At 36.5% G+C, this 22,038-nt stretch overlaps 1 protein-coding gene across 5 annotated transcripts in view; it reads left to right on the top strand.

Annotated features, from left to right (window-relative positions):
• The window catches only part of AGBL1 (AGBL carboxypeptidase 1), an 867,141-nt gene that overhangs the window by 617,724 nt on the left and 227,379 nt on the right, over positions 1-22,038 (top strand). For 3 of the 5 annotated variants that reach the window (XM_081550442.1, XM_081550439.1, XM_081550438.1), the window contains one exon: positions 10,332-10,495. In XM_081550442.1, the coding sequence (XP_081406568.1) occupies positions 10,332-10,495 (164 nt within the window). Of the gene's footprint in view, positions 1-10,331; positions 13,904-22,038 lie in introns of those variants that run through there. The other 2 variants (XM_081550443.1, XM_081550440.1) reach the window with 1 other exon arrangement.

The following is a 22,038-nucleotide window of genomic DNA, read 5'->3' as shown; positions in this document are numbered from 1 at the left end:
TACTGATGGATCCATATCTATATATCTATATCATATATTCTTTATCAAATTATTCATTGATGGATTTTTAGGTTCACTCCATGTATTGTATTGTATACTCCATGTATTACATTGTATTGTAAATAATAAAATATGATACAATATATATTATATTATATATAATATATATATATTTTCATATATTATTATGTAATTATATAGCATTTATATTTATGTAATATTATATTAATATATATTTATATATAATTTATGTTTGTATGTATTTTATTATTTATATATTTTTTATTTTATATATTATATATTTTTATTATTATTTATGTATTATATATATTTATACACAATAGGTATTATATGTAATCATATAAATAATTAATTATAAATTTAAATTTATAATTATCATATATATTTATATCTATTAATATATATTAGCAGATATAAATATATTATATATTATTAATATATAATATAAATATACTTATAATATGTTATATATATTATATTATTAAATATAATAATTATATTATCATAAAATTATATTTATATCATATAAAATATTATATAAATATAACATTATATTATATTATATATAAATAATATAATATTAATATATAATATTAATGTGCAATGTATTTATTATACTAATATTGCTATATATTTATATTTATATAGCATTATTAATATTAAATATTATTGATATAAATGTTAATAATATATAAATATAAATCTAAAATTAAATTTTATTAATAAACATAAACATAATGTTCTATATAAATATAAAATTAAATATTATATATAATATATAATATAGCATTATATATATTATATATAATATATAATATGTATAATTATATTAATAATATATACTAATATATAATTTTTATAATATTTATTATGTATAAATTCATATTATATAATATGTATGATATATAATATAGTACAATATTATAGTGTAAATAATGCAGTTATACTAATATTTTGAAAGAAATTCTTAAATATTTGAGTTTTGATTATTTGTATGGCTATGCAGGGAGGCATGTAGGATCTTAGTTTCCTGATCAATGATCAGAACGGTGCCCGCTGGACTGGGAGCACAGAGTCCTAACCACTGGACCTTCATAGAAATCCCTGAAATTTTCTTTATCCATATGTGGTTTGTATTTAGCTCTTTCTCTTCCTTGGGTTATCTTCCTGAGGCCCTCACATGTAAACAACATTTTTTAAGACACAATACTTTCTCCTCAGTTCTATATGCCATTGCCTTAATGTTGTTTGTGTCTATTGTTGTAAGCAAATTTTACTATTTAATTTTTATTATTTTCAAGCATCTGTATACTTTTTTTCATTAATTGTAGCACCTGTATTTGTTGAACTTGTTTGATGTGCAGACTCAGAATTTTTTTTTTTTGGTAAGGAAGTTCTTTCTTCTTTCTCCTCATCTTTTCCCTCTATTTTTCTTTTTCTTCACTTGTGTTTTGACTTCCATAATATCTAGTCTCGAAGTACAAGATCACTTTTCCTGAATCTGTTCTATGATTCTTATTTACATATTTAACTCATCAGGTTTATCCAGCTTTCCTTTGAGATATGGGAGAATTTCTGAAGGTTATCTTATACAAAATGAATTTCATTCTCTGTGTTGAATAGTGTGTTAACTCTTTCCATTTGGATTTTAACGTAGAAGTAGCATCTTCCATCTCAATAGTGCAATTTCTTCTGAGCTCTTATTCTCTCACCATGCCTTTTTGCTATCCTTGCACCAAGGCGATGATATCCCTTGATTATCTCCAATATATAACTAAGAAATCTCCCAGATTCTTCTCATTTCTGGAAGTAATTGTATTTTTTAAAATGAATCGTGTTTGGTGTCTTTTGAGTGCCGCTCTTTTTAGCTGCAGTATTTCTACCCATGACAGCGTGAAACACGTAACATCTGCCCTCTTTTCTTATAGAGGGTGTTCAGTGAAGTCTAGCTCTATTAAAAACAAAGATAGGTTTTGCCAGACATTGTTGTTGGTCTTTGGGGGCGGATATTAATCCCTATTCACTTATAACTTTAGGTTTTGAACACAGAGAGAGGCCCATGCAAGATCTGAGGACTGATTGAAGACAACCACACAAAGTTAGGTCCTCCAAAGATGACAGCTGCAGTCACGGTCTGTGAAAAGCAAGAAAGTGGGTTTACCTGAATGTCTGTTGGCCATGGCTTTGGGTAGAGCAGGAGAAAATGGACAAGTTTTTATTCATAATTTCTCAACACAAACCCTCCTTTAAGCAGATTTGGGAGCATAATTCAGTTGTACAGTAGAGCCCAAAAGGCTTCAAGCCAAAACTTCAGCCTATAGTGGTCCTTTATTGGCTGTTCCCAAGTGCCTAGGGGAGACAAGCATAAGATCTTTCTGGAGGCAAGAGCATTAAAAATCAATCCACAGAGTTTCTTTGAATTAAATAATATGAAAATTGAGAATTCTTGAAAAATCATAAAATGGGCAAACAAGCCTATGTTATTGACATTAAACAGAAAAATCAAACCAATAAATGATTCACACAGAGACTATATTTAGGACTAATCAGTGGAGAAGGAAATGGCAACCCACTCAAGTGATCTTGCCTGGAAAATGCCATGGACGGAGGAACCTGGTGGGCTACAGCCCATGAGGTGACAAAGAGTCGGACATGACTGAGCGACTTCGCTTTCACTTTTCACTTTCATGCATTGGAGAAGGAAATGGCAACCCACTCCAGTATTCTTGCCTGGAGAATCCCAGGGATGGAGGAGCCAGTGGGCTGCCGTCTATGGGGTCGCACAGAGTCGGACACAACTGAAGCGACTTAGCAGCAGCAGCAGCAGCAGCGGCAGGACTAATCAGGTAGAGCATATAAATAACTGTTTATAGAGTTTCAGAGACAGGTTTGAGATGGATATGTTAGAAAGATGATTCAATAAAGCTGGAGAGAGAATTATGAAAATGGAGTATTTGCATAAAATATTCAGAATCACAGAGATAGAAAGAAATAAAAAAAATATGAAAGTAGAGTTAAGAGTTTTGGAGGAGATAGGGAATGGGGGAATAAATTATTCTAAGAAATAATGGGTGACATTTTTCTAGAACTGTCACTGAATTACACAGAAAAGAAATAAATCTAAATGCACTTCAGAATATTAAAGATAGAAGATCTTACAATTTCTGTATGTAATTACACTAGTTTATTGACATGCTACGTATAGTTGTTTTTTTTTTTTTTTTCCTGGCTGCACCAGGTCTTCACTGTTACACCTGGGCTTTCTCTAGTTGTAGCAGATGGGCACTACTCTCTAGCTGCAGTGTGCAGGCTTCTCATTGCAGTGGCTTCACTTGTTGTGGAACATGGGCTCTAGGGTGCACAGGCTTCAGTAGTTTCGGCTCTTGGGCTCAGTAGTTGTGGTGCATGGGTTTAGTTGCCCCATGACACGTGGGATCTGCAGGGAGCAGGGATCTAATGAACATCCCCAGTATTGAAAAGCAGATTCTTAATGATCAGATCATCAGGAAAGTCCTACATGTAGCTTTTAAAACATTTTTCTAGGGAGTGATAATTTTTAAAAGTATTTTGTGCATGGATGTTTTATTGATACTACAGAGCCCCTCTCTATGTGTTTGTGTATTATAGGCAAATCATATCAATAGTGTCTGAAAGTGTATGTGAGGGGTTTGCATTTCTAAATCTTCAGCAGAAATCACATCATTATGTTCTTTGTATTTTGCTTTTCACACTTATCATCGGACTTCCCTGGTGGCTCAGAGGTTAAAGCGTCTGCCTCCAATGCGGGAGACCTGGGTTCGATCCCTGGGTCGGGAAGATCCCCTGGAGAAGGAAATGGCAAACCACTCCAGTATTCTTGCCTGGAGAATCCCATGGACGGAGGAGCCTGGTAGGCTACAGTCCACGGGGTCGCAAAGAGTCGGACATGACTGAGCGACTTCCCTTTCTTTCACACTTATCATTAAATAATAAATATACTGCTGATTGTTAAATTGTTATAATGATCATTTCAGTGACTTCATTATAACTCATAAAATTTAGTCCATTATAATTTCATTAGTCATTTTCTCCTTATTAGATATTTAGACTTTTCTCTCAAAATTTTTTTAATTATTATGTATAACTTTGACATGATATGCATTTTGTGCATATGCCTTCACTTTTATTTAGAATTGGTTCCTCGGAAAAAGTTCCCATAAGTAATATTATCACATCAAATAGTCATCGTATTTTGATATGTGCCAACTTTTATCATAAGAGTCAGGGCTAAATATTTTCAATTTGAGTATGTATATCTACAACTTGCAGGGTATAAGAAGCATTTTTAAGTAATAAAATAGAATATTTCCCCATGTTTGTTTTTTAATTGGTTTTTCTCTATACTCACCAGTATCTTGATAAGTATCTTGCTTATCAGTATTCATGCTTTATAAACTTATCTTTTGTGGATTCTGTGTTTGTCTTACCAATATATAATTTTCTGCAATAACACAAATATTAAAATAAGTAATTTTCTACAGTAATACAAATATTCTTCCCATATTGATTTTTAAAAATTATATGAGGGTGAGGCTACTAGCCAATTTGGGGATCAAATATAGTTATGAATTTTACTTATTTTGGGGTGGATTATCAAGAAAAGTATAAAAATATATGTATATGTAAAGAACTGTGCCAGTGAGTTTTGCTTACCAATGTGTTGAAAATATAAGGACCTATCCTTTCTAGCAGCATTGGTATCTAGATATTGGTATGACGTTGCTGCACTCACCCAGTCTTGTTTCTAACACTATTCTGTCTTACATGTCTTTATTAAAAAAGATGAACAATCTAAAATATTCTGTCACCCATCAATTGTAAAGCTGGAGTTTGCTTTATTACATAATTCTGACCAATAAAGTGTAAGCAAGAATATGCTGTCATCTCCGCCCTCCCCCACCACTTTCTCTTTCTCCTTCCTTGAATGGTGATGTGCTGGCTGGAGCTACAGCAGCCACCTTGCAGTCATGATGAGAAAATAAGGAGACTAGCAGATACAGGGACCCTGATTTTGTTGACACTGAAATAAGGCCACAAACTTAATACCACCAAAAGTTATGATATGCAAAAAATAAAGTTCCATTTATGATTAAGTCACTTTAGTCAGACTGTCTGTCATTGGCTGTGAAAAACAAATTCTAATTAATCAAACTAAGCTGAGGGAGAGGAAAATTGGTTCTCTGTTTTACTAAGATACACTTTTAAACTAACCCAAAGCCAGATTTATCTATAAACCTACTGCTGTCAGTACACAGTAACTGACCAGTGTAGATAAGAGAATTTTTAAACTTTGTTAGCCTGTTTTCCCAAATGTATCCAGGGAGTAAATGCATCTCCTGGAGCAAAAATAAAATGAGAATTTTAAAAAATGCTCATGGCATCTAACAATGGGAGAACAGAATTTAAAGGCATTCCTATATTTGCTATCCAGAGAAATACAGTTCCATTAGCAAATACAATATGTATCCAAGAGACGCACATTCATGCCTCTGCATATCCATTTATTTATAGCTATTACTTACCCATTTATAATACGTGTAGGATATACCATATGATAAACTATGTGTTCCATGCCAGGGATATAAAAAACAAAACAAAACATATATTGCTTAGTCCTTGCCTCTAAGATTTTCACTCTCGCTGAATGTAAGAAGGAAGAAGAGGCCATTTGGATAAACAAATGTTCTTCATACTGTTTGAAAGTAAAAAGCATAGGTTACCAAAGTGAGATTCATAGTAGAGAGCGAAATGGAACACATGTTCCTCAAGGCCCCACAGTCAATAAATGCTGTAAGTTACTTTATTTGATATCTTCTGGTCTAGTCATTTTATTTACCAGCCATTAACTGAAATAAGTGAACTGATATCTATTCTGAGACTCTTTTTGCATTATAAAAATGCTATTCTTTTTTTTTTTTTTCTTTTTTTTTGAGTTTGGGAAGAATGGAGAGAATATCCTGGAAACATATACAATACCATATGTAAAATACATAGCCAATGGGAATTTGCTGTATGACTCAGGGAACTCAAACTAGGGCTCTGTAAAAACCCAGAGGGGTTTAAAGGGCTGAGAGATGGGAGGAAGGTTCAAGAGGAAGGGGACATATGTATACCTATGGCTGATTCATACTGATATATGGCAGAAACCAACACAATATTGTAAAACAATTATCCTCCAATTAAAAATAAATTTAAAAAATAAAGTGATATGGTAGTAAAAAAAAATGCTATCTTTTTGACTGTTGCTGTACAGAAGTTGACTTGTATGAAGAAATTTCCCCTGATCTGCCAATACTGTGCATGCTCTGAGATTTATTTCCCCCAGGATTCTTCTTTCTTCTGACTTGTTATGTGTTAGACTGGATGCTGGGCTAACACACATGGATCAGTTATGCTGCCTGTCCCTAGAGGCTGGATTCTTGTTCACACCCTCCTTGTTTGTTCCCCTTTGCACCAGCAAGGCAGGAGGGTGGGGAAGGAGGGTCTGACCTCCACTTCACGCTCCTGACCAAGCCAGCCATTGTACAGTGAAGCGGAGCAGCCAAGGAGGAAAGCATAGGACCTCAGAGCTGTCGTAGCTGGAAAGAGACTGAGATCTTTTCTCTTTTTATGAAAAGGGATCTTCTCGATTGACTTAAGGAAAATCACTTGTTAAACATCTGTCCTTCCCCTCCCTCTGCTGTTGTTTATGGAGGAACAGACTTTCCTTAACTCTGAAGTAATGTCTCCTTTCTTTAGGAAAACAGGTATCCAAACATGCAGCAAACCACATTTTTAAACAGCTGAAATAAAGTTGAGGACTTTACAAATTTATCATTTTACCTAGAAATTCTTTCATGAAACAGTTTCCTAACTTGGAACTTCATTTTACCTTGGGACACTTAGGCCAATCTTTTAAAATTTTTACTATCACATTCATGTCTTCTAGATTACTATTCTTTGGATGGAAAATCTATTTAAAAAAATAATATTCAACTATTGACTTTTTTTTCATGTAAGTGAAATGTGCTTTATAAACATGAAGACCTCAGAACTACATTGAGTTCTGTCGTATTAAATATCTTTATAGGAAGAAGAAAAGAGAAATTGAGATAATATTGATCAATATTGTGGGGACTTTGAAATATTCTTTATCAGGACACATCTAAGTATATGGAGGGAGGAATTATAATCTCTTTTATGGATGAGAAAATAAAGGTGAATGAAGTTCACGATTCTAAGATAACACATTCATAAAATAGTAAAGTTAGGATTCAAATCCAATTTTTTAATCTAACTTCAAAAATCATGCACTTTGTAGCTCATCAAGTAATATAGAGTTCCTCCCAGACTACATATAGCACTTTGTTGAGTTTTTAAGTTAGAATCAATTTATGAATCTCCAGGTGGCACTAATGGTAAAAAACCCAACTGCCAATGCAAGAGATGTAAGAGAAGCAGGACTGACCCCAGGGTGGGGAAGATCCCCAGGAGGAGGGCGCTGCAACCCACTCCAGTATTCTTGCTTGGAAAATCCCATGGACAGAAGAGCCCCACGTGTGGGCTACCATCCATAGGGTTGCAAAGAGTTGGACATGACTGAAGTGACTTAACTCAGACACACACACACACACACACACACACACACACACACACACACACACACCCCTCATAGGATTTTTTTTTATATAATTGCTTTATAGTGTTGTGTTAGTTTCTGCTGTACAACAAAGTGAATCAGCTATTTGTTGTTGTTGTTGAGTCATCAAGTTGTGTCTGACTCTTTGAGACCCCATGGGCTGTAAGCATGCTGGGCTTCCCTGTCCTTCACTGTCTCCCACAGTTTGCTCAGACTGATGTCCATTGAGTTGGTGATGCCATCCAACCATCTCATCCTCTGTCATCCCTTTCTCCTCCTGCCCTCAATCTTTCCCAGCATCAAGATCTTTTCCAATGAGTTGGCTCTTACATCAGGTGGCCAACGTATTGGAACTTCAGCTTCAGCATCTTTCTTTCCAATGAATATTCAGAGTTGATTTTCTTTAGGAGTGACTGATTTGATCTCCTTGAAGTCCAAGGGACTCTCAAGAGTCTTCTCCAATACCACAATTTGAAAGCATCAATTCTTCGGCACTAAGCCTTTGTTATTGTCCAATTATCACATCCATACATGACTACTGGAAAAACCATAGCTTTGATGACACAGACCTTTGTTGGAAAGTGACATATATATGCTTTTTAATATGCTGTCTAGGGTTGTCATAGCTTTTCTTCTATGGAGAAAGCATCTTTTAATTTTGTGACTGCAGTCACTCTCTGAAGTGACTCTGTTGCCCAAAAAAAAGTAAAATATGTTACTGTTTCCACTTTTTCCCTTTTTATTTGCCTTGAAGTGATGGGATCGGTAGCCATGATCTTAGGTTCTTGAATGTTTTAAGCCAGCTTTTCACTCTTCTATTTCACCTTCATCAAGAGGCTTTTTATTTCCTTTTGGCTTTCTGCCATTTGAGTGGTATTATCTGCATATCTGAGGTTGTTGACATTTCTCCTTGCAATCTTGATTCCAGCTTGTGATTCATTCAGCCTGGCATTTCACATTATGAACTCTGCATAGAAGTTAAATAAGCAAGGTGATAATACAGAGCCTTGGTGTACCCTTTCCCCAATTTTGAACCAGTCCATTGTTCCATGCCTGGTTCTAACTGTTGCTTCTTGAACTGCGTACAGGTTTCTTAGGAGGCCAGGAAGGTGGTCTTGTATTCCCATCTCTTTCAGAATTTTCCACAGTTTGTTGTGATCCACACAGTCAAAGGTTTCTGTGTAGTCAATCACACAGAAGAAGATGATTTTTCTGAAATTCCCTTGCTTTCTCTATGATTCAAAGAATGTTGGCAATTTGATCTCTGGTTCCTCTGTCTTTTCTAAACTCAGCTTGTACATCTGGAAGTTCTCGGCTCACATACTGCTGAAACGTAGACTGGAGGATTTTGAACATTGCATTGCTAGCATGTGAAATGAAGACAACTGTACAATCGTTTGAACATTCTTTGGCCTTGCCCTTTCCTTGCAATTGGAATGAAAACTGACCTTTTCCAGTTCAGTTATATGTATACATATATCCTGTCCCTCTTGGACTGCCCTCAACCATCTCACCTATCTAGATCGTCATATATACACTACCATGTTTAAAACAGATAACTAGCAGGAACCTGCTATAAAGCACAGAAGCTCAGCTCAGTACTCTATGATGAACTCATAGGACTTTGGTAAAGATTCACTGAGTCAATGCATGTTAAAGAGCTCAGAACAGAATGACACATGGTCAACATTCAAGTTGCTTGTTAAGTGTTAATAACGGCATAGAGTATATGTCACGGCTTTGCTTTTATGTGTTACCTTAGTACAGCTGAATATGTGGTTCTAAATAAATGGTGATGGCTTTTATTTTATTTATTTTATTTTAGTTTTTTTGAGTTTTAGTGTTTTTACATGAAAGATCTCCTTCATTCTCCATTGGTTGGTGAGTTTATGGGAAGGAAAGGATATCTCATTTTTTTTTTCTACAAGAAACCGTCTTATATTATTATTGCTTTCTTTTGTATTTTGGCATAAGCAGATTTTTAGTCTCTCTTAGTAAGATTGTTTACAAACTTTTGTTTCAGGTGTGAAATCCTTTTGTAAAATATAGACAGAAGCATTGCTGCTTTATTGGAATTTGGGGGGTGGCTCCTGAATCTTTAAGCACCCTCCTGCCTTTCAGTACCCCTCAGTCAGTTCAGTCGCTCAGTCGTGTCCGACTCTTTGTGACCCCATGAACCGCAGCACGCCAGGTCTCCCTGTCCATCACCAACTCCTGGAGTCCACCCAAACCCATGTCCATCGAGTCGGTGATGTCATCCAACCATCTCATCCTCTGTCGTCCCCTTCTCTTCCTGCCCCCAATCCTTCCCAGCATCAGGGTCTTTTCCAATGAGTCAACTCTTTGCATGAGGTGGCCAAAGTGTTGGAGTTTCAGCTTCAACATCAATCCTTCCAATGAACAACCAGGACTGATCTCCCCTAACCACTCACTATTGTCTTGGGGGTTCTCCCCTAAGGTTGATGTTATGCAGGCTGAGAACCACTGATCCATAAAGCACATGACAAAATTCACTGGGCAGTGACCGACAAATACTATTAATTCATCATTTCTGTGATAGACATGCATCCAGGAATCCTTCCTCCTAATCACAGATTGTCTTCACTGCATTTCCACTCTGTACTCACTGTTGACTGCTCTCTTTAACTGGCAGGGTCAACAGTTTGGTACCAGTGAGCTGGAGGAGATGGGAGCCATGTTCTGCTTGGGGCTCCTCATCTTGGAACTCAAATCTGGAAGCTGCAGCCATCAACTCCTGACCCGCGCAGCAGCTCTGCTGAATGCTGAGGAAGAGTCTCTGGACTCCTACCTGCAGAGGTAAGTTGCTCACAATTTGAACCTTTGTGTTTCCATTGGAGAATATCTCAGAAGGTAAAGTCACATGGACCTATGGATGTTTGATAAAGAAAAAAAAACATGGAGGAACTGCCAAACAAAGGTAGGACAGTAGAGTTCTATTGGAGCCAGACTCGGGACATCCTGAGTTCTTGACGAAGACAAAGAGGAGGATGCTTACTTGTACATAAATGCACATAGAAAGCTACATACATTTATAAATATGCATTTTTATAAAATTTTGCTTATGGCAGAGAAGATGCAGCTTAGCAACACACATACACATTTACTTATGCATGGTTTGACAGTTATATGTTTATATGTGTACAGCTATCATTTTGGAGTCATTAGTCAGCTCAGAAAAGGCAATCTCATCATTAATATCTGTGCACTTGGGGGACAAGAAATGATTTAATCTTCCCATTCTTAAATAGCAATGTTCCGCCTCAGAATACATGATGCAGATGAATGCACTGGCACGAGAACCTGACTCACAGCCATGGCAGGGAAAGGATGGGTCTCTGAGAATGATGAGGATTGTTAGTGAGTCAGGAGATGGACAAGTGTTATCCACATGAGCCCTTTTGATGCCCTGTACTGTAGGCAAATTGTATTTAAGGGAAGAAAGAGAGATATAATGGCTATGAGAGAAAAGAGTATCAACAAACATCAGAAGATGCAAGGAGTAAGTCATTGCATTGCCCACATTTTGAGCAAAGGGAGGGAGAGGGGAATTGAGCTGTTGGGGAAGGAAGTGGCCACTGATAGTTGAGGAAGCATCCTCGTGGCCAAAGGCAGAGAGAAAACTGTTTATATTGACGTCTCTTATTTCCAGCTCATTTTCATGAATTTTCATCCTGCCACTGTTCGGCAGCCATTCCAATGTGACTTCTCACCAAATGGCCAGTCAAGCCTAGAAAGATCTAATAGCTTAAATTCATAATGCTTTGGAAGGCACTGGTTTTTCTGTGAGATTTAATTATCTAAGTGCAGTAATTAACTTGCTTATCACACAATGTTATAGATCATAGACTCTGGAGACTTAAGTAAATCCAGACCTCTTCCCTCCCCAGAGACACTGCCCTGATTTCATTTTGACATCACAACCGCTTCCATCTGCCCCTGCTCCTTCCACGCCCCTCAGCACCCAAAGGCTTGGTGTGTTTGGCATCATAGTGGTATTTTAGCTTCTTTCTCTGACAGCAAGTGCTTCCATCTGCCAGGATGTATATTTCAGCGTGTCTTTTCATCTTCGCCTTTGCTGAGCTATCTTGGGTGCAGACATGCCTGCGTTTTCTTTCTTTCCGTCTTTGCCGCTCCCCCCACCACCTCCCGTCTCCTCTACTGTTCATTGAGGAAAGAGTGAGCAGACCTGGCACTGCTTGCTTTCCCTGAATTGATTGTGCCCGTCTGTTTGATCCAACGCAGTGAGGATTAGTTGCCTGTAAACTGGAACAAGAAGAAATCTATCAGAGAAATGCCTTTTCTAATTCAATTCTAAAGAATTTGGTGTCAGGCTCCACATGCAGTGGTTTCTCTATGGGTGATCATAAGAGCATATGATCTCCATGCCATCCCATATAACTAATTAGTAATTCCACACAACAAACTAGTAACTTTTCAGTTGCAACCTATCCAAGGATACTGAAGGTTGAAGTCTGACCCTTCTTGGTCTGGGGCAACTTCTTACAGGGCATGATACCTACACATAGGGTGTGATTCAGCTGTGTGTTTTGAAAATACTCCAATTAAATTTGAGAGGCATGGAATCTGGTGCAGAGCAACAGGATGAAGGCTGCCTATTTCACCCAAACATTTGTATCATATGTCTACTCATGGAGATGGTTGATCCAAACAAATCATGGTTCCTACTCAGAGGACCTGAAAACTACTTGGTTGAGAGGGAAATCACCGTGAAAATGTCTTGACCCAGAAAATATTCCTCCCAGTAAGTGTATATTCATTAAGGGATGGCAGAGGAGATGTAATAAAAATGATACTTGTTGGTTTGAAAGCAGCAGCAAGCTGTTTGAGTACCTTTGATTTGTTTCTGATGAGTAGAACTAAATCATGACATATAATAATCAGCAAAGTGAATCCTAGGAATTGTGTTAGCAACAGGGCTCTTATTATCATACAAAAGGGTGTCACTGTTTGTTACATATGCTTTAAACAGGAGACTTCTGCTGCCCTCTTCCCACACCCTGACCCATTCCTGCCCTTTTTCCTTGGGTATGTTACCTTTATATGATATAATAGGATTATATATTTCAGAAAGGTTCTTCTTTTCTTGCACAGAAGGAAATGCTAGGGAAAAAAAGGCAATCTTTGATCTGAAAGGTCACCTTAAAAATATGCGAGCACATGTTATTTTGAAGATCCTTTAGATAAGACCCAAAGCCTGGCTGTATGCCGGTGGGCATCGTGTTTTTTGACAATAGGTTTCATGCCTCATTTACCACAGAAATAATTAGAATGTAGTCAACATCCACAGAGCCACTCACCATTTTTCATGAGAGGATAAAGGGCAGAATGGTGAATGTTTGCCCAGTGACTGAAGCTGAAAATGAAGTACATGCACTCTTTGTTTTTGGTTTTTCTTCTTTAGCTCTCTTCCCAGTTGCTCATTTAAGAGATGTCTGCAGACTCATTAAGGCATCTTGGAACTTCTTGCCTTTCTTCATTCTGTCTGTTTCCTCTCAGCCTCATCCCTGGAAATTATTGTGTGTGCACTACAGGAATGCTAAGCTGTTTCTTCCAGAGGGACCGTTTATCCATTGTGACAGGTCTTTTGCAAAGTCATTTAATAGTTTTGCGGAGTCAGCCACTGTTCATCTTGATTTGTATCCCTCCATTGCCTCTCACTCTTCATTCAGCTCCCCTCTCTCCATTCATCCTTCCATTAATAACAAAAGAATGTGCAGTCTCCAAGCTGAACCTTAGCAATGGCTTAATATCTCGCTTATTCTCCCAAATTACAGTCCCGTTACATTAACCAGGGCACCCCTTAGCATCCAGACAAACTCATTTTATCTTCTCTTTAGTTTGATGAAACAACTCAGAAAAATTAAAAATCTTTCATAGACTTTAGAAAACCTAATTGTACTTTTTTAATGATTATAGATACTTGATTTTCATTGAAAACAAATGCAGTTTTGTTTTTGTGTTTAAGAAAGTATAATTTGGAAATCAAACAACAACAAAAATACAACCCTACTTCTGCCTTCCCATGATCCAACTACCTCTAGATAATCATTGTCAACATTTTGGTGAAATTAGATGACTTTTTTACATGTGAATAAGCTGACTAAAAACACACTCAACAACAATGTATAAGACTTCCTTTCCTTGCAATTTTATAAACACTTCTTTAAAAAAAAAAAAAAGAAATTACATTTATGTATTTATCTATTTGCCATGCCTTGCAGCATGCAGAATCTTAGTTCCCTGACCAGGGATTGAACTCGCCCCCTACATTGGGAGTGAGGATTCCTAGCCAGTGGACCACCAGAGAAGTCCCAAGATATTACATTTTAGAGAAACTTTAATTCACAACAAGATAGAGAGGAAGGTACAGAGATTTTCCATAGGCACCCTACCCCTGCACAGGCATAGCCCTCCTCGTTATCAACATCCCCCACTACAGTGGTAAATGTTTGACAATCAGTGAACTAACATTGACACATCACTACCCAAAGTCTAGAGTTTACATTGGGGTTCACACATTATGTTATACATCTAATGCATTTGGACACATGTAAAATGACATGTATCCCTCATTATATATCATACAGTGTAGTTGCACTGCCTAAAACATCCTCTGTGCTCCCTCTACTCATCGCTTCCTCTTCATCAACCTCTGTCAACCGCTGACCTTTTGATTGTTTCCATAGTTTTGTTTTTTCCAAAATATCCTATAGTTGGAATCATACAGTATTTAGCCTTTGCAGATTGGCTGTTTATCTCTTAGAAATACATATATTTAAGTTTGTTCCATATCTTTTCATAGCTTTATAGCTCATTTCTTTTTTAGCACTTAATAACACTCCATTATCTGGATGTATAATATTAACAGTTTATTTATCCATCCACCTACTGAAGGACATCTTGGTTTCCCCCAGGTTTGGGCAATTATGAATAAAACTGCTGTAAACATCTGGGTGCAGGTTTTTGTGTGGAAATGTGTTCAACTACTTTGAGTAAATACCAAGAGTGTGATTGCTGGATTGTATGGTAAGCGTATGTTTAGTTTTGTAAGAAACTGCCAAAGATCTTGCAAAGTGGCTACATTATCGTACATTCCCACCGGCCATGAAAGAGAGTTCTCGTTGCTCCGCACCCTTGTCAGTACTTGGTATTGTCAGTGTTCTATATTTTGGCCATTCTAATAGGTGCATAGTGGTATCCCAGTGTTCTTTTAATTTGCACTTCCCAGTTGACATAGAATGTGGAGCATCTTTTCATATGCTTTATTTTCCATCTGTATATCTTATTTAGTGAAGTGTCTTTTAAGGTTGTTGACCCATTTTTAATCACAATGTTTTCTTATTTTGAATTTGAAGAATTCTTTGTATATTTTGGATAACTGTCTTTTATCAGACAGTTATCAGGTGTATTTTTTCAAATATTTTCTCCCAGTCTGTAGCTTGTCTTTTCATGCTCTTCACATCATCTATCACAGAGCAGAAATCTTTAATTTTTTTTTTTTAGAAATCTTTAATTTTAATGAAGTCCTCCTTAACAATTCTTTCTTTCAGGGATTATGCCTTTGGTGTTGTATCTAAAAGAATAGTTGCCAAAACCTAGGTCATCTATGTTTTCTCCTACCTCATCTTCTAAATACAGTGATTGTTTTTGCATTAAAATCTTTGCAATTTAGAGGTGAAAATGGATGCTCTTTTAATCTATAGTTTGATCTTTTCTGATATGAATTACATGCTTCTATTTCATTAGTATTCTTTTTTAAAATGAATTTCCAAATAATATCTTTTGTTCTTTATTCTTTCAATAATCATTTTAAAATTTATTTTTAAATTTAAATTCAATTTCTATGTTAAAGGTATTCAACCTCTGTTCATCATGGATACTTCAAATATTTTCCCATTAACCTTTCATGTTTTTTACATAATTTATTTATGAGTTGTAACCTGCCAAAAGTGAAAGCACTGGAATTTTAATTTAAGGTACATTAAAATTATAGTCTTTTTCATCTATTGACTATTTACCTATATTATTTTTTCAAAATCTAATATTTTATCCTACTTCTTCAGTTCTTTGATTTTCAACAAAATATTGTAAGGGTTCTTTCTGTACATCTTTTTCATATACTTCCCTGATAATTATCACCAGGTTTTAATGTTCTTGTTACACTAAAAAGTGTCTTTTTTCTTCATAGGTTGGTAAATAGTGGGTCTTAGTTACACATGAAGATTCTTAATTACTAATGTTCTTACTAGTAATTTCACTGCACTCTGTAGTTATACCTAAATGTGTTTCCCTAGATTTTTCTTTTTTTTCTAGATAAATCATAGCATCATTTACAAATGTTAACAATTAGCTTTGCTTACTTGTTTAAAAATAATACTTCATTTTATTTATTTATTTCAAAAATTTTTTTGTTTGTTTTTAATGTGGACCATGTTTTTAAAGTCTTTATTGAGTGTGTTACAATATTGCTTCTGTTATATGTCTTGTTTTTTGGCCATGAGGCATGTGGGATCCTAGTTCCTTGACCAGGGATTGAACCCACACCTCCTGCATTGGAAAGTCAAGTCTTAACTATTGCATCACCATAGACGTCTCTGCTTGTTTTTTACTTTTATCTATAAACTTACTCGGTTTTGAGAACGTAGTATAAAGACGACGATGATTCTATGGGCAAATTCACTGTGAACCTCATTTGAAAATGAGAATAACTCTATTTAAGAGTTAAGTAAGATGTCTGATGGTTGGTATTAATGATCAATGTCTTCTTTTTTAATTATTACTTTTCCTTAGCATATTAATTTTAAAAATCAGGATTGGATGATGAATTTTTTGGTGTATCTAGAAAAATGACTATGATTTTGAATTGATAGTCTTAAATTATATTGATAGATTTTATAATATTTACCCATTCTTGAAAATCAAAGGAAAATATATTTGGCTGAAGATCTACAATATTATTTTATCCTAGATATTGATGTTATTTACTGTGAGTAGAGAAATTGTTTCCCTTTGTTTGGGAGTAAAGTATGTATTTCGTCTGTATTGTTTAATCATTAGAGACACTTTGCATTTCCTAGGATGTTATCTGGGATATATATGTGTTGAACACACACATATTGCCAATCCAGCCATCTGTGTCTCATTTATTTTAAACAAAAGCTTTATTTTTGCACTTTTTATTTTCTCATATAAGATGTATCTGTGGCATTTGGATTGTCTTATAGTCATAGATCATTTTAAAATTCAGTTTTGTTTAATTATTTGCATTGCTCATCTCTGTCCATTCTGTGCAGTCATGTCCTCCTTCTTATTTTTATATTGATTCATCTCACATGTTTGCTAGAGAACAACTATTTTTTTTTTTGTAAAGTAAATCAATGGATACTTTTGATATATTAGTTACATCTGAATATTTTCCTATTTACTTTACATCACAGTTCCACTTTACCTACCAAGAGATTGCATTAAAGCAGTATAGGCTTGGTTCAATTTACTCTGATATTTAAGCAGTAATAATCAGTCTAACTTTTTATTTCTTTGTATCTTATGTATTTCTGCCTTACTAGTTTTTCCTTGTTCATTAACACAAATATTCTTTTTCTACTGCATCAAAAATATTTCTTTACTTTTTTATTTTTAGGTTTATGTCCTTTTGATTCATCTTGGATTTGACTACTCTGGCCTTTTCTGACAAGTCTTTCAGTTATAAGATAGCAGTGTTTCCATTATGTCTTCATTTCCTTTTACTAAGAATGTTTGATATTTGTTTTTCGAACGTATGGGTCTGTCATCTCCTTTCCTCTCATCACTTCTACCTTGTAACTATTTTTTTCATATTTTAACAAACTTTTATTTTATATCAGCATGGTTGATTGACAACATTGTGTTTCCAAAAAGATGATACAATGAGCTAATTTACAGAGCAGAAACAGACTCGCAGGCCTTAGAGAGCAAATCGATGGTTACCAGCGGGGAAGAATGGGGGAGGAGAGGGATAGACTGGGAGTTTGGGATTGACGTGTACACACAGCTATATTTAAAATAGATAAGCAACAGGGTCTACTGTATATCGAGGGAACGCTGCTCATTATTCTGTAATATCTTGTAACTTTTAATGCCAGAGTCTGGAAGTGCTTCTAAACTTTGTCCTCACAGATTCACTTTTCTGCGGCATGGCCTCTCCTCTGTTGATGTGCTTTGTTTTCAGCCATTCTGAATTTAGGTTTCATTGCACCTATTTCTTTATCTTTGTCAGTTTTCTCTTTTATTCATGCTTGCGATATAGACAGTTTTCTTTCCATTTGGATCTGTTATCCTTTTATTTAATGTTTCATGGATGTCATTTTCCTTGAATTTTCCTGAAACCTGAATAGGAGCTACCTAACGCTAGTGTCTGCTTCCTGTGGCTAATCATTTCCCAAAGAGCACCATTGCTCTGGATTTTTACACATTGCAGAACATATCACCCCCTGGGTTGTTATAATTCTTCTGTCCTCCTCTTTCAACGTCAATTTCATTATTTTTGTTTATTCATCTTTGAATCATGAGAGCTCTATTATCTTAAAATTACTCAACGGCCCAGGGTTTAAATGTTCTTTAAAACAATTTGTAGTCTAGCTGCATGCTGGCAGCTTCTCCTGTTTTAGTGTGAAGTAGCTTGATTTGTTGTTGTTCAGTCGCTAAGTCATGGCCGACTCTTGGCGACCCCATGGACTGCAGCATGCCAGGCTTCCCTGTCCTTCACTATCTCCCGGAGTTTGCTTGGATTCATGTCCACTGAATCGTGATGCTATGTAACTATATTATCCTCTGCACCCCCTTCTCCTTTTGCCTTCAATCTTTCCCAGCATCAGGGTCTTTTCCAGTGAGTCAACTCTTGGCATCAGGTGGCCAAAGTATTGGAGCTTCAGCTTCAGCATCAGTCCTTCCAATGAATATTCAGGGTTGATTTCCTTTAGGATTGAGTAGTTTGATCTTGCTGTCCAAGGGACTCTCAAGAGTCTTCTTGATATAGGTGATGCTTTTTCTTCAATAATATATCATATTTTTGGCTTTGACCTGAAAGTGTAGATCTGGGGTGATTTCACTGCAGAAGTTAAGGAGAAAGGAAATGTTATATCTGTATCTCCAGAGACTCTCTGATTCACGCAAGATGGTTGGTTAATATTTACTGATTAAATATGTGAATTAATTGAGATTTAATATTTTTAATGAACTTTTGTTCAAAATATGTTTATATTTTAGAATCCTTTGGAGGGAAACTAATAGCAGTTATGATGATGATGGCGATAGTGATGACAGCAAATATTCATGTCAGTGACATGAAATCTCCTTAGTAATTTGCTCAGTCACTTCAGTCATGTCTGACTCTCTGCGACCCCATGGACCATGGCCTGCCAGGCTCCTCAGTCCACAGGATTCTCCAGGCAAGAATACTGGAGTGGGTTGCCAGTTCCTTCTCCAGTGATAAAGTATGAAGTGAGTGAAGTGAGTGGAATGAAGTCGCTCAGTCGTGTCCAACTCTTTGCGACCCCATGGGCTATAACCTACCAGGCTCCTCTGTCCATGGGATTTTCCAGGCAAGAGTACAGGAGTGGGTTGCCATTGCCTTCTCCTTAGTAATTTACTTGGTTCCAAATAGTGAAAGGAGTACGTCAAGGCTGTATATTGTCACCTTGTCTATTTAACTTATATGCAGAGTACATCATGAGAAACGCTGGGCTGGATGAAGCACAAGCTGGAATCAAGCTTGCGGGGAGAAATAGCAATAACCTCAGATACGCAGATGACACCACCCTTATGGCAGAAAGCGAAGAAGAACTAAAGAGCCTTTTGATGAAAGTGAAAGAGGAGAGTGAAAAAGTTGGCTTAAAACTCAATATTCAGAAAACTAAGATCATGGCATCTGGTCCCATCCCTTCATGGCAAATAGATGGGGAAACAATGGAAACAGTGCCAGACTTTATTTATTTATTTATTGAGCTCCAAAATCACTACAGATGGTGACTGCAGCCATGAAATTAAATGACGCTTGCTCCTTGGAAGAAACATTATGACCAACCTAGACAGAATATTAAAAAGCAAAGACATTACTTTGCCAACAAAAGTACACCTAGTCAAACCCATGGTTTTTCCAGTAGTCATGTATGGATGTGAGAGTTGGACTATAAAGAAAGCTGAGCACTGAAGAATTGATGCTTTTGAATTGTGGTGTTGGAGAAGACTCTTGAGAGTCCCTTGGACAACAAGGAGATCCAACTAGTCCATCCTAAAGGAAATCAGTCCTATATATTCATTGTAAATACTGATGTTGAAGCTGAAACTCTAATACTTAGGCCACCTGATGCTAAGAACTGACTCACTGGAAAAGATCCTGATGCTGGGAAAGATTGAAGGCGGGAGGAGAAGAGGATGACAGAGGATGAGATGGTTGGATGGCATCACAGACTCTGTGGACATGAGTTTGAGTAGACTCCAGGAGTTGGTGATGGACAAGGAGGCCTGGCGTGCTGCAGTCCATGGGGTCGCAAAGAGTCAGACACGACTGAGTGACTGAACTGAACTGGACTGAGTTTACTTGTATAATCTCATTTAAGCCTCTCAATAACTCTATGCACAATAGCTCTAATTGTTATTATCTTCATATTACAGATGAGTACATTGTGATTCAGAAAATATATGTGGCTTGCCTAAATGAGAGTGTTGATAAGTCGTAGAGCTGAGATTTCAATCTATATAGTTTTGCTAAAGAATCAGTATTTTTAATCACTATGATACACAACCTGTTAGTAGATAATAATGACAATAATAATAATAGCTAACACATGTTAAGCATTTACTCTTTGTATGTCCAGGGCTTTTTGTTTTGTATACATACATCACTTCTTGCTTTATCTTTTAAACCAGGAATTGACAGACTTTTTCTGCAAAGGGATAGATAGAAAATGTTTTAGTCTTTGTGGTCCATATGGTCTCTTTTGCAACTACTTAGCTCTGCTGTTGAGATGTGGAAGTAGCCGTAGCCAATATGTAAATATATGGGTATGGGTACATTTCAATACAATTTTATTTACAAAAATAAACAATGGACTGGATTTGTCCCAGTGAGCTACAGTTTGCCAACTCCTGTTTTGAACAATTCTTTTTTATTATCTCCAATATACAGATGGGGAAACTGGAGATTAGAGAAGCCATATAACTTATCTCTCACCTGATAATAGGAATCAAATAGGAGCCGAACAAGCACAGGAGTCGAATCAGGCAGTATGACTCTGTATTCTTAATGCTTGTGTGTGCTCAGCCGCTCAGTCATGTCCGACTCTTAGCAACCCCATGGCTTGTAGCCCACCAGGCTTCTCCATCCATGGGATTCTCCAGGCAAGAATACAGGAGTGGGTTGCCATTTCCTCCTCCCCAGGGGATCTTCCCAGCCCAGGGATCGAAGCTGTGTCTCCTGCGTCTCCTGCATTGGCAGGCAGATTCTTTACCACTAGTGCCACCTGGGAAGCCCTTAGTATCTTTGATGCTGAGTGATGTCAGTACTATGCCATGTGGGGTTTTAGATGAGCAATGAATGACACCTTTTCTTCTCTCATAAATTCTAAACCAAATAAGAAATGGAACCCAGGAGCTAGATACGTTGTATGAAAATTACCTGATTTATTACCGGTAATAAAGAATTAGAGAGCACGGCCCCACCAAAATTGAACTTCTTTATCTAGAACCTTAGGAGCAGGACTGGCCTTGCTAACCTTATCACACAGAGGAGCAAAGAGGCAGATTGAGTTCAGAGAGAGAATGACTATGTGGGCCACCAGCAGCTCATGCTGATTCAGTGCTCATCAACTTCATGGCACTCTTTCTCTCTTAGGCAGATACCAGTGAGGGCTGGAAGTGGAGTGCCAATGTCTAGGGGCCAAAATGGGATATATAGTATTGAGGAGAAAGGTTCCCCACAAAGGTGCATGGAAACTCAATGCTTCTGATTGTAAATTACTCTCTGTTTCCATCAATTCCAATTGTTGCTACATAGCAATTATAATGGTAGTTGTTTTTCCATGTCTTTGGTCATCCTAATTTTGTTGAAATTAAAAAATAATGGCCCATAATATCTGATATTTGAAAATAGTCTTAGCTTCACTCCATAATTGCAGGCAAACAAATACCCAATGACTACAAGGAGGAAAGTTGGAATGGAACTCAATCTGGGGATCTTTTGAGACTATGAGTTATCACATATTGCTTTAAAACATTTACCGGTTCTCTAACTAGTCAAGGAAAATGAATTATTTAGCCAGGAAGAAGTGTCCATCTTAGCA

This window comes from Giraffa tippelskirchi, chromosome 12 (assembly GCF_054371585.1).
Source record: "Giraffa tippelskirchi isolate mGirTip1 chromosome 12, T2T-mGirTip1v1.2.pri, whole genome shotgun sequence".
In the NCBI taxonomy this organism is placed as follows: domain Eukaryota; kingdom Metazoa; phylum Chordata; class Mammalia; order Artiodactyla; family Giraffidae; genus Giraffa; species Giraffa tippelskirchi.
The sequence above is the reverse complement of the archived record's forward strand: the minus strand, read 5'-3'. Positions and strand labels throughout refer to the sequence as shown.